At 42.3% G+C, this 16,568-nt stretch overlaps 1 protein-coding gene across 1 annotated transcript in view; it reads left to right on the top strand.

Moving 5' to 3' along the window:
- Window positions 1-16,568, top strand: part of Myh10 (myosin heavy chain 10) — a 123,727-nt gene that overhangs the window by 30,498 nt on the left and 76,661 nt on the right. The window contains exon 4 of the mRNA XM_050162456.1: window positions 8,209-8,236. Coding sequence (XP_050018413.1) covers window positions 8,209-8,236 — 28 coding nt within the window. The remainder of the gene's footprint in view (window positions 1-8,208; window positions 8,237-16,568) is intronic.

Raw genomic sequence — 16,568 nt, 5'->3', positions numbered from 1 at the left:
CCCCCCCTCAGATGTCAAGATTGCTTGACTGGAGGATAACTTTGGCCCCTCATGACAGATCCTAGATTCACTGGGCCAATCCGGATGTACTTCCATGGCAGGTGCCGTGCAGTGCCGCCTAGTGTGACAAGCACCTATACCCTTCCCTCCTGCGTGAGGGGTGAGTCCCTTAGGAAAAGAATTGCTGTGCTTCAGAAGTGACTCTTGAAACTGAAACTGGGAACGTGAATGTGAGTCTCCTGTATCAGGAGAACTAACGGCAAGATGTGCAGGGAGTCAAAATACCTGTCACCGAGTATCTCGGTCCCAACAATAAGAGACAGTGTAACAACAAATATATGCCTTTTCTAAGAAAAACGTCTCAATATGGCCAAATAATAAACATTTGAGGATGGGCAGATAGCTCAGTCTATAGCATTCAAAAAGGAAATACCCATTACAAGTACAATTCTAAGCAAAAACATGGAAAAAAGAGGGGCAGGAGCATTGGCTCAGTGTTTAAGAGCACTGGCTACTCTGCTCTTCCCGTGGTCCTGAATTCGATTTCTAACAACCACACATTGGCTCACAACCTTCTGTAATGGATCTGATGCCCTCTTCTGGTGTGCAAGTATACATGAAGACAAAGCACTCATATACATTGTAAAACACATAAGTGTGTATGAAGTATGAAAAAAGAGCATCATTTTATATCAGAAAAGGAGTCTAATAAATAGAGGAGCTGTCTCTAGCCTCTGGGGTATGGAAGGGCACAGGAGGAGAGACCCCTTGAGCTGACAAAGCATGAGATGGCGGGGAACCCTTCTGGTGACACTGTCGGACTTTTATGTCATTGGAGAGGCACACAGTGATAAACATGAAGGAAGTTAAGAAGTGGGAAGAGTATAGGATTGATGGAGTAAAACTGGCTTCCCAGAAGAACTATTTGAAAGGTATAACCATCTCTGGCTTGCTTATGTATTTTCAGCAATACTTCATTATAGCCAAAGAGAAATAAATGCTAGGAATACATACTGTCATTTATAATTTCGGGATGTCATAATCATCTGCAGTTCAGCCTTTTGGGTGTGGGCATCCTTTCTTTGTTGGCCCACTACAATTGACCGCATTCACCAGTGGTTCAGTTCTCTTTAGAGCTGAGAAATGTTCCACAATGTGCATCCCCTGGTTTGCTCACTTGCCCTCTGGAGGACATTTAGTACCCTGGTCTGGGCAGCTAAGTCAATATCACACGTGTGAAGCTTTCCTTTCACCTGGGCCAGTTCCTAAGCTTGTGTTGCTCCCTCTCAGTGTTGGGACGGTTATGAGAAGTTATCGTTTGCCTTCCTTCCAGCAGTGGGGGAGTTCCAGTTTTTCCAAATCTTTATCAGCTTTGGGTGTTGCCAATTAAGTTGTAGCCTTTGATAGGTCTTCTGTAGCTTCTGTGTGTGTGTGTGTGTTTGTGTGTTCACAAGGTCCTGTTCCCCTGAGCTGTATTCCCAGGCTTCTGCTGTAGTGTCCCGTGCTTGTCCACTGAGCTGCTCCAGTGCATCTTTAATGTGCTTATTTGGGATTTATAGCCTTGAAGTAGAGGGTTTTTTGTTTTTTGGGTGTTTTGTTTTGTTTTGGCAGGGGAGGTGTTTTATTTTCTTATTGTCAATTTGGAGAACTACTTGTTCTTTGTATTTAATACATCCTTTATTATCTGTAGGTTTATTGTCAATTTGGAGAACTACTTGTTCTTTGTATTTAATACATCCTTTATTATCTGTAGGTTTTTTTCCTTCTGATCTGATCTATTTTGAGTTATTCTATGTAGAAAATGGAGTGTGGTATTGTGTTTATCTTTTTTTCTTCCTTTTTTATATGCTTCTTGGTTTTCCACTCTTGATTGAGGTTATTTCTCCAACAGCCTTTGTATCTTTGTTGAAGTCATCAAAGGTCTTGTTTAGGACTATTCTTTTGATCTAAATATCTAGCTTATCAGTATCACATTGGCTTGCCTAGTGGTAGCCATGCAATAGATTTTGAAATCAGATAACATCTATCTCCCATTATCGTTCTTTAAAAAGATCAGCATTGGCCCTATAGGTCCCTTAAGGCAGAACTGATAGTGATATTGAGCTCTCCAGTCTGTGAACATAGCTTGCCTTTCTGTGACATAGGTGTTCTTTGATATTTCTTATCAGTGTTTGTTTTAGTATACACATAGTGTTCATGTTTTATTGGATTAACAGCTAAGCATAACAAATACCTTAGTAAACTAAGACATTGTGTGTTTTGTGTATTTTTAAATGAAACTTCTTTATTACTATAAGATTTCAAGTTCATGTATGCTGACAGTTTGACTTTTTAGTGTGTTGTGTGTGTGTGTGTGTGTGTGTACTGTGTGTATATAATTGTGAAAGCACCTGTGAAAATCAGAGGCCAGCCAGCAAAATCCTAGCAAAATTCTTCACAAACTTTGAAAGAACAACACTCAATTTCATATGTAAAAACAAAAAACCTAGGATAGCCAAAACAATCCTGTGCAATAAAGGAACTTCTGGAGGCATCACAATCCCTGACTTCAAACTCTACTACAGAGCTACAGTACTGAAAACAGCCTGGTACTGGCATTAAAAACAAACAGGAGGACCAATGAAACCGAATCAAACACCCAGATAACAATCAACAAATCTATGAACACCTGATTTTTGAAAAAGAAGCAAAAAATATAAAATGGAAAAAAGAAAGCATATTCAACAAATGGTGCTGGCATAACTGGATATCAACATGTAGAAGAATAAAAATAGATTCATATCTATCACCATGCACAAAACTCAAGTCCAAATGGATCAAAGACCTCTACATAAAGCCAACCACACTGAACCTCATAGAAGAGAGAGTGGGAAGTACACTTGAACACATTGGCACAGGAGATTACTTCCTAAGTGTAACCCCAGTAACACAGACACTGAGAGAAACAATAAATGGGACCTCCTGTAACTGAGATGCTTCTGTAAAGCAAAGGACATGGCCAACAAGACAAAAAACAGCAGCCTACAGAATGGGAAAAGATCTGCACCAAGCCCTCAGACAGAGGGCTGATCTCCAAAACTCAAGAAATTGGTCATCAAAAGAACAAATAATCCAATAAAAAAAAATGGGGTACAGACTTACATAGAGAACTCTCAACAGAGGAATCTACAATGGCTGAAAGACACTAAAGGAAATGCTCACCATCCTTAGTCATCAGAGAAATGCAAATCAAAACAACTCTGAGATTCTATCTTCCACCAGTAAGAATGGCCAAGATCAAAAACACTGATGACAACTTATGCTGGAGAGGTTGTGGGGTAAAGGAAACACTCCTCCATTGCTGGTGGGAATGCAAGCTGGTACAGCCCCTTTGGATATCAGTATGGCAATTTCTCAGAAAATTAGGAAACAACCTTCCTCAAGACCCCAGCAATGCTACTTTTAGGTATATACCCAAAGAATGCTCAATTGTACCACAAAGACATATGTTCAATTATGTTCATAGCAGCACTGTTTGTCATAGCCAGAACCTGGAAACAACCTCAACTGAAGAATGGATAAGGAAAATGTGATATATTTACACAATAGTGTACTATATAGCAGGAAAAAACAATGACATCTTGAAATTTGCCGGCAAATGGATGGATCTAGAAAACATCATATTGAGTGAGGTAATCCAAACTCAGAAAGACAAATATCATATGTACTCACTCATAAATGTCTTTTAGACATAAAGCAAAGGAAAAACCAGCCTACAATTCACAATCCTAGAGAACTTAGACAACAGTGAGACCCCTAGGAAAGACATACATGGAAGGAAGGAAGGAAGGAAGGAAGGAAGGAAGGAAGGAAGGAAGGAAGGAAGGAAGGAAGGCAGGCAAAGGCTGTCAGTAGAAATTCCATTCTTCTACTTCTCAGGTCATCGGGCTAGCACAGCAATTGGTTTTACCCCCTGAGCCGTCTAACCAGCCTTATATTGACTTTTTTTTTTTAATCTTTTAAAACTGATTTACTCTGGGTGGGTATTTTGTTTTCTTGAGGTTTTGTACTAGTCATCTCCCCTCAAGCACTGATCTCTTTCACGCCTTTAACTTTTATTCTTTTTTGCTTTTCCACATTAAAAGGAAGTAGTGAGAACAGATATCCTTGCCTTCTTCATGGTCTTAGATGTATAACATTTAAAAGATGATAGGAGCTGTAGGGGTTTTAGGTCAAAAAGTCCATTATGGAATGGAATTCCCTTGTATTCTAGTTTGCTAAATCAATCAATCAATCAATCAATCTTTCTTTTTTTCTTTCTTTCTTTCTCCTTCCTTCCTTCCTTCCTTCCTTCCTTCCTTCCTTCCTTCCTTCCTTCCTTCCTTCCTTCCTTCCTTCCTTCCTTCCTTTTTTCTTTAAAATCGTGAATGTTCTGCCCCCAATGTTCTTTCTGTATCTGTTCAGTTATAAAGTAGTCTTTCTCTCCCTCCCTCCCTCCTTCTTTCCCTCCCTCTTTCTTTCTCTTTCTTTGTTTTTCAAGACAGGGTTTCTTTGAGTAATGCTTGTTAGTTGTCCTTGGACTAGCTCTGTAGATTAGGCTGGCCTCGAACTCACAGAGATTCACTTACCTCTGCCTTGCGAGTGCTGGGACTAAAGGTGTGTGCCACCACGACCCAGCAGTGGTTTTTCTTTTTCAATCTTTTAACTCAGTGAATTAGAGTAAGGATAAGCACCACTTGCCTTATTTGACTTATTTTATTTATTGCTGGATGTTATTGCTATCACTTTGTTAAGAATTTTTGTGCCTGGGCGGTGGTGGCACTGCCTTTAATCCCAGCACTTGAGCGGCAGAGACAGGCAGATCTCTGTGAGTTCAAGGCCAGCTTGCTGTACAGAGTTAGTTCCAGGACTGGCTCCAAAACTACAGAGAAACCGTGTGTGTATGGGGGGGGGGGGATTTGTGTGTTTATTTATGAGATAAATGATTTCTATTACACTTTTTCTTCCAGGTTTAGCATTTGGCTAAAGTAAGCCTTGCCTCAGAGTAGGCTAGGAACCATTTCTCCCTCTTCATTTCCTGAAGAATGTAAAAGTTGATGTTATGTCAATCTTTTTTTTTTTTTGTTATGTCAATCTTAAATATTTCATAAAATTCACTTTTTCATGGGAAGGATTTTAATTATACAGTCAATTTCTTTAATAGTTATAATAGGGCCCTTTGGGTTACTGGGGTTTGTTTGTTTGTTTGTTTTTTGTTTTTTAAGTAAGGCTCCCCCACCCTGTGTTATTTTCTGTTCTTTTCATTTCTTCTCTTGGGGTTTCATTTGCTCTTCCTACAGTGGGGGCTGAGATTGTTGATTTTAACATTCCCATTGCGAGCGTGCGGTTTGTCAGTGATACTAGGTGCCTTCTCCTGTGGTTTTTGGAAGGCACTGTGGAAAACGCTACGCTTGCTGCATCTGAGCTGGCGCACATCTCCTATTAGAAGACTAGTTTGATTTTTGAACTAAATGTCCTTCATCATAAATGTCACTGTCTGAATACATTTATAGGCTTCCAGGCTTTGTGCACTGTCATAGTGCTTCTCCTGGCACTTCAAGGGGTGGAGGTGTCAGTGACACGGAACCCAGGTGAGGGGACAGTGTCTTAGAGTTGGAAGGCTCTTGGAGTTCTCAGGCCCATTCCCTCTTTGTACTCTCCTGACCCCCCATCAAGTCTTTTTCTTTCCCCCAGACAGAGTCTTTTGAAGTAGTTTTAGAAGAGAGAAACCGGGGGTGAAAATTAATTCAAGGTCAGAGACAGTGGAACAGATGAGTCTGGGTGGAAGAGAGTTTGTTGTTGCTGTTGGAGGGATGCGTGTCCGTCATGGTGGGTACTATTGTGGAGGGCTTCAGTTCCCGACAATGGTAGGGTTGTGTGTATATCTGGAGGGTAGCTTTTATGGATATACTAGGAAGCTATTTTATTTGGTTACTTTTTTGTATGCATTTTGGTGGTTTTTTTTTTTAATTCCTTATACTCCCCCCCCCCCACACACACACTTTTTTCTTCTTTTTTGTACTGATTGTTGAATTCTTGAGTTTAGGGCTCTCAAGCATGCTAGACAAACACAGTTCCACTGAGCTACACCCCTTACCCAGTGTTCTATTTTCTTTAATGTGGGGGGAAAATACCCATTCTCAAGAAAAACTTTTTAAAACTTGGTATCATGGTGTTATGTAGAAATTGCTCAGACCAGGAGAGCTCAAGGGTTCTGAAGGTTCATACATTAAGTGAGCCTAGCCTGTTGATGCACACCTTTAATCCTAGCAGGAAAGCAGAAGCAGGCAGATCTCTGTGAGTTTGAGGCTAACCTGATCTACATAGAGCATTCCAGGACAGCCAAAGCAATGTAGAAAGACACTGTCTCAAAAACAAAACAAAACAAAACAGTAGATTAGCAGGCTTGGTGAACCATGCTTCTCTTCTGTTGGTCTTGCAAGTCATCTTCCTTTGTCATAGACTTCCTCACATTTTTCCATGGCCCTGTCTTCCTTCTTCTAGACTTTTAAAACATTAGATATCTAAGTAGAAGTAGAAACACTCGGAAAAGCATGACTTCATAGACAAGATTTTGAATGTTTCCAATATAAAGCAATGGTAGCTGTCTGAATTGATGGATATACCTGTCACCCCAGTCATATGTTATATACGTACATTGAAATGTCACATTGTACTTCATATATATGTACATTTTTGTGTATATATATATGTATATGTGTGTATATATATATATATATAAAACCTATTTTAAAAAATAGTCCTGAGCCAAGCAGGTGAATGGCACACACCTTTAATCCCAGAACTTGGGAGACAGAGGCAGATAGATCTCTGTGAATTCAAGGCCAGCCTGGTTGACATAGAGAATTTTGAGAACTAAAACTACTTCAAAAGACTCAGTCTGTGGGGAAAGAAAAAGACTTGAGGGGGGCCAGGACAGTAACATATTCTTTCTGTAACTTAGTTAAAATATAGAACATATGGACAGATTTGTTTTGTGTATTGGGTACCTGGTGACATCTACCCAGGGGAACAGTGAGCAATGAAGTAGCTTCCTATCCCAGGACCTGTGACCCACACTGCCCCTAAACCAGTGCGAGTGTTCAGCTCGATGAAGAACACAATAGCTGGGTACAGTTCAGTTGTTGAGTGCTTATCTGAATGCTTAAGTCATTAAATCACTTTGAAATATTAAAACTGGATAATTGTTAAACTATACTAGGTCACATTCTCTGGGGTAACAAGGACTCAGACAGGAAGACACCTCTTTCTGGGTGATGTCATGATAGGATTAGGATGCTATTGTGTATTCCTTTGTTATATTTGGGATCTGTTAGCCAGCCTCTCGTCACCATTACAAGTACCCAAGAAAAACGGTGTAAGGGAGAAATGATTCATTTTAGCTCACATTTCAGTGGCCTCTCTCTGTGATTGGCCGATCCTGCTGTTGTAGGCCAGAGGTGAAGCCACATCATGGCAGGGGGCATAGGGGCAAAGCAGAGAGAGAAGCAGCTAGGGACCAGGCGTTTCTCTCCAGGGAGTACATCCAGGCACCCACTTTTCCCAACCAGGCCCTACTTCCCAATGTTGTCATATTATGAGTCTGTCAAAGGATTAATCCATTGACAAGATTAGAACCCAGAGGACCTAGTCACTTCCCCAAGGCCAGTCGGGTGGCAACTGAAACCCAACACATGAGCCTTCAGCGACCTTCCCAGATTCAGGCTGTAACAGGTACAGGTGTATATGATGGCACATGTCTATAATCCCAGCACTTAGAAGGTCAGAAGTATAGGGGTATCCTCCATTACATAGCAAGTTCACATAACAAGTTCAAGGTCAGCCAGGGTTATATGAGACCATGTCTCAGAACAACAAAAACCATGTATAATTTGACTTGAGACCGTGGTTAAGCCTCATATAAACTGTTCTCACTAGAAGTGGGTATTCTTGACACCCAGAAAGGTGTTTTCCTGTCTGAGTCCTTGTTACTCCAGAGAATGTGACCACAGTGGGAGACGGGTTAACTTAAATAGGTTTAGGACTATGTGTGATGAGGCTGTGGCAGTCGGCTTTTACTTGAGAGGACAATTACTAATATTTTATAATCTATTATTGCATCTTTATTATATGAAACATTATAAAATCAGGCAAATGGTCACTTTTTGTTTGTTTTATTCTGTTTTATAGATCGTGAGGACCAGTCAATTCTTTGCACGTAAGTAAATATTGAATATTCAGAATTGATTCTGATTCTTTTTGTAAGTCGAGAATTGCCTTTTTGTTTTGAGGGAGGGAGTTGAGCATGGGTGTGATTTAAAGGTTGCATTTATTCTCAGGCTAAGGGTATACGGGATACTCACATCTGCTGTTACTGCTGGCTGCCAGACAAGACTTCTCGCATTCCATAAGTTAACTCTGTGCAATTTACCTCTTTAGTTTGTATGTCTAAGTATAGGCTGGCCGGAGAGCTCAGCAGGATGTTCTTTTTACTCACTAATATTTATCAGTCATCTCGTGCCACTGGGTAGAACCGTACTCAGGGCAGGCGATGATTTACTGTGCACACTGGAAAGATGGTTTGGGCTGTAGCGTGGACCTTGGGCTGGGGGAGATCAGTAAGGCAGCTATGGTAACAGAGGCAAGGAGATGGTCGCTAACCTACAAAGAAGCAGTTAAGTTTAAGTGCTGTTCAGTTTAGGAGCCAGGTTTACTGGAACTTGGTTTATGTGCTCAAGAAAATAAGTAGCTATGTTGATAGAATTGAAACAGGCTGTCTTCCTCCATGAGACTGGGAAGGGAGCACACTCGAGTGGGAGACACCAAGCTTGGTTTAGGCCGCATTGCTGGCGGGTGTCTGTGCTGAAAAGACTGAACTGGGAGACTGCAGCATGGATGGCGGAAGCTGCGTGCTGTATATGGATGCCCCGGGACAGCCAGCGCTCAGGAGATAAATAAAGGAAGAAGAGCTGCAAAGTCCAGAATGACCTAAGGGATGGTGGCATTGCCAGGGGACAGGAGCCTTTCCAGAAAAGGGGCGAGCTTAGTGCTCTGCTGCTTTCTGATACTGAGAGAGCTGAGCAGAAACCATAGAAGATGGAGGATGTTAAAATGGCCTGAGTGATGGGAAGGGAAGGGCCTAGAGAGAAGGAAGGAAGGGAAGGAGCTGGGAGAAAAAGAAACGAGAGAAAAACAAACAAGCAGAAAACCAAGATGCTCTGTTTCTCAGGTCAAAAATGTGAACGGAACAATAGCTAACAGTGAGAGATCAGCAGAGGGTTTTTCTCATTGGTGCTGCTAATGTGGCCAAGAGGAGATGCAGCTGAAGGAGAGGGTGTTCTCAAGAGTAGCAGAAGGAAGGAGAAGTTGGTAGGACCAGAAGTCACAGCTCTCCTATGGTGGTGTCCACAGTCCCAATGAAGGCCCGTGGGGAGGGAACTGGGAATTAAGGACACTATCCTATGTTGCTCTCCCCACCTCCTTTTTTGTTTTTGGTTTTCGAGACAGCCCCGGCTGCCTTTGTAGACCAGGCTGGCCTCAACTCAGAGATCTGCCTCCCTCTGCCTTTTGGGGGGGGGGGGGGGATGGGGAGGAAGGAATAGAAAGTTTGATGTTTAGTATGTGGTGAAGAGAGACCTGTGAGAGAAGGAGAGAGCGTCTGCTTTGTTGTATGAACTCTCTTCTAGCATCAGTTAGCCTCGAGCAGCTACATTAAGAACTCTTCTTGAAGCCTCGTGACGCAGCAGCATGGTCAGTCCTGTGAGATGATTACAGTTGCTTGCCTCCTCATAGTGCAAACCTGACCACCTGAGTTTGGTCCCTGGAACTCACATAAAGGTAGAAAGATGGAGCAAGAGAACCAACAACATGAACTGTCCTTGTCCTCCACACATGCCCCTTGGCCCACACACCCATACAGTTAACCCATACAAATCATAAATAAAATAAAAATAATAATTTAAAGAGCTCAGTGCAGTTGCATGGTCCTGCAAGCTTCCCAGCAACTGTTGGAGGTCTTACTCAGGGTTCACTCCTGCCTCCGTAGCCAACTGCTGGACCGGGTGCCATGGCTTCTCTCTAGTGTCCTCTCATGTTGGCTTTAATGGGACAGCTGTATTCCAAAAGCAGCCAGAGGTACACGCTCAGATTTCTGCTGTGTCCCTCTCCAAGCCAAACACAACCATGGCCTGAGTCCACCTGGGAACCACTACAGAGTGAAGTCTGAAGCAATGAACCATTGCTGTGGTCCACACTCCTAGGGTGCTGGCGTAAAAACATCTAGCCAGGGAGAGGTGGCAAACTCGGTTTCCTCTTACATTGAATTTACTTTCTTTCCTATTACTGGGAGTTGTGTCCTAAGAGGTCTGTTGCTCTCAGCAGAATGAAAGGCTGGTGGCCTCTGATCTTTGCTTGCCTAAATGGCCATCACAGCTATTAGCACTTGTAATTAGATGGCGGCATCATTTAGAGTGGGCTTATCATCAGTCAGAGACTTGTGCTCGTAACCTAGTCTCCTGGCAGCTGAGTTGTCTCTGCTTGGCTCAAGTAGCAGCCATTAAGAACAATGTTTGCTTTCTTTCTTATTCCTTTTTCATTTTAAAGTTCATTAAAAATTCATTATAAAGAACTAAAAAAAATTCACACAGTAAAATTAACCAAACCCAAAGTCTGTCCATCTCCTCAGTGAGCTTCTGTGCAGTTAGCTCAGCCACTCTGAAGCTGTGGAGGGTCACACTGCATTTCATAGTTTCTCTGTCAAATATATTTGTATGCACTTATCCAAAAGTGAAAAATCTGGGACAGGGTTGAAACTAGAGAAACAACTAACTTTATATTCTCTTTCATGATTCAGGTGGTAAGAGCGGAACCCAGTCTATTTCAAATTGTTATTTTCTCTCAATGTTTTACCGTTAATATTCCCAGACCTAGAGCAAAGTTGAAAAAACTATAGTGAACACCCACATACACTCCAGCCAGACTCTGCTATCTGTTTTACTATAGTTGGTTTATCGTATTTGTCTGTCTGTTCTTCCTCTATATACCATCAATCCATCTTTCTGTTTATGTTGGAAGGAGAGTGGTCTGAGGCTTGCATATTTACTGAAAGGGTCAGATAAATAGGGAAAAAAGAGAAACCTTGTTTACACATAAAATAATGGTCAGTGATGATAAATTGTTTTTTGTCAGCTCGACACCTAGACATATCTGGGAAGAGAGCCCAGCCTGCCTTTTTATCACTACCATTTATTTGTTTACTTATTTGGGAGGTGTGTTTAGTGTGTACTTGCTGTAGACTGTGTGTGGTGAGCAGAGGACGACTGGAGGGAACTGTTCTGTCTCCCTGTGGGTCCAGGCACTGAAACTCTTGTCCTCAGGCTTGGCATCTAGTACCAGTTGAGCCATCTCTGCAGCCCAGGAAGAGGGAGTCTTAATTGAGAGAATGCCAGTAGGCAAGTCTGTGGGGTATTGTATTAATTAGTGATTGCTGTGGGAGGAGCCAGCTCACTGTGGGTGGTGTCTCCTGGGCTAAATGAAAACGCCAGCTGCGCGAGCCCTGAGGAGCAAGTCAGTAAGCACTGTCCTTTGTGCACCCTGCTTCAGCCCCTGCCTTCAGGTCCCTGCCCTTGCCCGAGTTTCTGCCCAGATGTCCCTCTGTGATGGAGTGTTACTTAGGAGTTTAACATGAAGTAAGCCCTCTTCTCCCCAAGCTGAATTTGGTCATTGTTTTAGAACAGCAATAGAAACCTGCAGGGGCTGTCTGAAAGAGATTCCCTTTAAAAAACCAAAACCCTTGTTTTATATATGCACACATATATGCATTGGTATCTTGGTATCGTTCTGGCATGTCTGCCTCTTTGAGGGTGCTGGATCTCCTGGAGCTGGAGTTACAGACAGCTGTGAGCTGCCATGTGGGTGCAGGAAATTGAACTCAGGTTCTCTGGAAAAGCAACCAGTGCTCTGAACCACTGAGTCATCTCTGCAGCCCCCTGAAAGATCATATTCAAACCTTAACTGTAAGCGTGTGGAGGAGGTCAGGGCTCCAGTTGGAAGCCTGAGGATTACTGCAGCTTTTCCCTGGGAGAGGCTCAAGGGCAACTGACGCACAGAGGCCCTGCTTAAGGTTAGGCAGCATTTATTTTGATGGCTGCCGGTTGTTTAGCTATGTAGTTTAAAGTAGTTTTCTCTTATTTAGTAAGTCATCTTTCCCTTCATGTAGTGATTATTTCTCCCTGTTTTGGTATATAGACAGTATTATTTAAGGTCCAATGTTTTCATTCTTTCTTTTGGAGCAAAGTCCATGTAATGGGGTCCACACATCCTAAGTGTAGTTTTTGCTCAGTCATTCAGTACCCCTATCAGGACACAGAAGATAGTGCTGTCACCCCAGAAAGGTCCTTCCCCTGTCCTAGTACATGTTCACCACGGCCTTTTGTTTGTTTTTAGACACTACAATTGTGATATTTAATAGCTTTCATATTTATATTATAAGTAACATTGTAAACCAAAAAACAGGTTTAATAGTCTGTGTTCCTTAGTGCTTTTGAAAATTCAAGTAAAGAAAAAAGGAAGAAAAAAAAAGAAAATCCAAGTAAAGTATTCCAAAAGTGTGTTCACATCTTCCTTACATTGGTTCATAGCCAAGCTAAAGTTTTCTATATGCAAATAACTAGTCAATTTTATGAGGAAGTTATTTGTGTTCATTATTTAATAATTATTTTATACTAAGTACCAAAAATAGGAGCAATATGGGTTTTGTTTATGTAAGTAATAGTTTACATAGGGTTCAAGAGATAGCTCAATGTTAAGAGCTCTGGCCCCTCTTCTAGAGACTTGGGTTGGCTTCCCAGCATCCACATGGCTGTTTTGCAGCCCTCTTCTGGGTTCCTGAACAAGCATGCGTGTGGTACACAGGCATGCATGCAGGCAAAACACCCATTTATGTATGTACATAGTTTGAGTTTATCTTTAACTGTTACTTTTGTAGCCAGTTTCTAATTTGCATTTCCTGCAAAGGCTGAACTTCCAGCTTATACCCCGAACCTCTTCTGCCCAGAACCTCTTCTGCCCACGCTCCCAGGGTGCGCTCTGAGGACTGCCCTGTAGTGTGAGCCTGCAGACCCACTGCTGCTCATTGTGAGGACACACCAGGCACATCTTTGATCTTCAGATTCCACCGCTGAACTGAAAGGGAAAATGTAGCCCTTCTGGTGACTCTCCATGGTGTTAGTATTAAGACCGATAAAGCAGTTACTCCTAGTCCTGCCTTTGAGAACACTGACCTTTATGACTCTGACTTTAGATAAGCTGATTGCCCCAAATGTCTTTTCCTTGCAAATATATTTTAGTAGAGTGTAATGATTGTCTCCAGTCAAGATGTGGCATTTATGGTTTGGTTTTTGTAAAGCAGTTATCTGCCATATACAAATATCCAGAGTTGAGTCCTGTATTGAGTGCGGTTGGTTGTTGTTAAGAGTGGCATTCTTTAAAGTTTCGAGATAAACAAATGGATAGAATTGATTAAGCATGAGCTGACGATGTAGCTCACTTGGTTGAGTGCTTACCCAGAATGCACAGTGCTCTGGTTTTGATACCCAGCACCACATAAACCAGGACACACCTCTAATCTGAGTAGTTTAGAGGTAGGTTCAAAAAAGTTCCCAATAGTTTTAAGTTTTTTTCAGTGTGTGCCTGTGTGTGTGCCTATGCACCACTTGTGTGCCTAGTGCCCATGGAGATCTGAAGATGGCATCCGATACTCTGGAACTGTAGTTTTAGACAGTTGTGAGCCACCATGTAGGTGCTGGGAATTGAACCCCTGTCCTCTGGAAGAGCAGTAAGTGGTCTTTCCCAGGAGCCATCTCTCTAGCCCTCCTTGGAAGCATGATTAATAACAACTCAGAGAAATTTGGGTTCAGCCTGAAAATCCAAAAAGCAAAGCAGCCATCCACTGGCTCTTACCTCAACCTCAGTCCAAAATAGCGATCCTGCCTCTAGGAATCCCAGAATGAGACTGTGTCTGAGCTGTCTCCTCCCATTTTATAATCCTCTCTAGTTCTGGGATTAAAGGAGTTCACCACTACCGACTGGTTTCTGTGGCAAGCTAGTGTGGCTACTGGGATTAAAGGTGTGTGTTATTAGTGTCTGGCCTTGTAGGCCCTGAATTCACATGATATACAGATAGATATACATGCAAGCAAAACTTAGACATAAAGTAAAAATAATCTTTAAAAGAAAGAAGAAATTGTACTTGAGTAAAATCCAAATAATTTACCATGAACTCCCAGAGTTCCTGGCATTTCCTGAGTCTACTTGATCGGCACAGGCTGCCCTTTTCTGCCTTCATCTTTAGCCAGCAGGTCCCAGAACACACCAAGTTCTTCTCTGCTGGCCGTCTTTGCACGTGTCTGTCCATCTGTCCGAATGCTTTCCCGTCTTGGAGAAAGTATCTCCCTGAATGGCGTCTAGAGAAGGCTGACCCTTCTCAGACTTCTCCTTTCAGTGTCTGTCTTCTTTCCTTCGGAATATTCAGCATGGTTTGAAGTAATTCCTTCCTTGTGCGTTCCCGCCCTAAACTGGAGTTCCACGGGGACGCGACCTTGTTCAATGCTGTCGTCTCTAGCACTTGGAAGAATGACTGGCCCTCAGAAGTTGATTCATAAGTGTTTGTGAATGGCTAAATGAAAGTATAAAAAGTCGTTATAGACCAGTAGTAGCCAGATTGCTAATATGGTGGTTGAAGGATATTAATGACAGGAACACTGAAACAAAACGAGCAGGGCCTTCCTTCACTCATTTACTCCACGGCATCCTGGGGCCGGATCTGCAGCTAGATGCTGGATCTGTGGCTAGATGCTGGGCTGCAGAAGGCAAATAAACCTCCCCTTTGCTGGTTTTGAGTGAACGAATTACCTGAGAGATAAAAATGACTATTTTCCTTTAAAGTCATGTTATGCTGATGCTATTTCTCTCAGAAGTCTGGCTGCTTTGGGTGGGGTGGGCAGCTGGGGTTTCGGGAAGGTGCAGCAAGCATAGTGAAACAAAATTATTTGAAGTGTATCTGTGAAATGAACTTCAGAGAATATTTTTCTTTCATCTTTTTGTTTTTCCAAAGAATGGTGCTAATGGTTGCTAGTTGTATTTCAGAAATCTCTGCATTGTGGTGTGGACCACAAATAAACAATATATATGAGAAACAAGTAGGCGGGGGAAGATTACATCTGAGATCGCTGGAGACTCTATATACAGGGATGTGAGCCAAGTCATCTGTGAGGGGGGATTATATTATCGCAAACTATATATTTTTTAGGTTGAACAAAGATTCAGCTATAAAATCTGAAACTTTCCAAAGGTTGGAGGAAAATATAGATAAATTTAATAATACAAATTACATAAAATGAGAATTTAAAGGATGTAATATTCTCTATAGTGGGCAGAAACCTTATTGAAAGTCTGGTAGTTTGAGTACCTAAGACTCAGAACCTCATAAGAGAAGACAAAGAGGTGGTCATTGTATTGGGATTCTCTGGAGGAACAGAACTCTCTCTGTATGTGTGTGTGTGTGTGTGTGTGTGTGTGTGTGTGTGTGTGTGTGTGTGTGTAGGATTTATTAGAATGGCTTACAGGCTGTGGTCTGGCCAGTCCAACAATGACTGTCTTCCAATGGAAAGGCCAAGAATCCAGTAGTTGTTCACTCCAGCAGGCTGGGTGTCTCAGCGGGTCTTCCGTGTGTGCTGGAAACCTGAAGAAGTGGGTTCTAACACCAGTGAAGGGAAGCTTCAGCAGCAGGGCGGATGAGCTTGCCGGGGAGAGTGAGGGCAGAGGGACAAAAGACAAAAGTTTTCCTTCCAAGTCCTTTTTGTGGGCTGCCATGAGAAGGTGTAGCCAGACTTTGGGTGTGTCCGCTGACTGCAGATGATCCAGACTTAGGGTTGGTCTCCCACTTCAAATGATAAGATCGAGACAATCCCCCACCAGTGTGCTCAAGCTGCTTGGGTTTTAGTTGATTCCAGATGCATGGAGTCAGGTTGACAACCGAGATCAGCATCACAGGCAGCAAGTCAGAAAGTGCTTTGTTTCCGGAACTAGGAGGGAGCAGATCCATTGCCTCCATTTTTCAGAGTTAGAACACGGAAGCAAAGTGATTATTTCCCACTCCAGTCCTACAGCTGGCCAATAAGATCCCTTTGCTCAGCCCTCCTGTGCTTGAGGCCGAGGTTAACCAGCTGCAGAGAGCTGGAGAGACAGTGCAGCTGGTAAGCCTGCTGGAAACTTGAGGCGTGGGCTGTTCCTATAATGTAGTTCAAATACAGGTTCCAAGCAGAGGAGTCAGGACTTGCTGGTAGAGTTGGTGGCAGGGTGAAGCACTTAGAGACTGCACTTGAGTGCAGGCGAACTGAGTTTAAAATTTTAGTTAGAGATTAGATGTCTTGTTATAATTCAAATAAGTTATATATATATCCTTGTATATATATCCTTGTATATATAATATATAAAGGTATATTTCATATAGTGCTTTTATATAATCATATGTGTGTGTGTGTGTATATATA

This window comes from Alexandromys fortis, unplaced genomic scaffold, assembly GCF_014885135.2.
Source record: "Alexandromys fortis isolate MF-2015 unplaced genomic scaffold, M_Fortis_MF-2015_v1.1 scaffold_84, whole genome shotgun sequence".
Classification (NCBI taxonomy): domain Eukaryota; kingdom Metazoa; phylum Chordata; class Mammalia; order Rodentia; family Cricetidae; genus Alexandromys; species Alexandromys fortis.
This window is presented reverse-complemented; position numbering and strand designations above follow the sequence as displayed.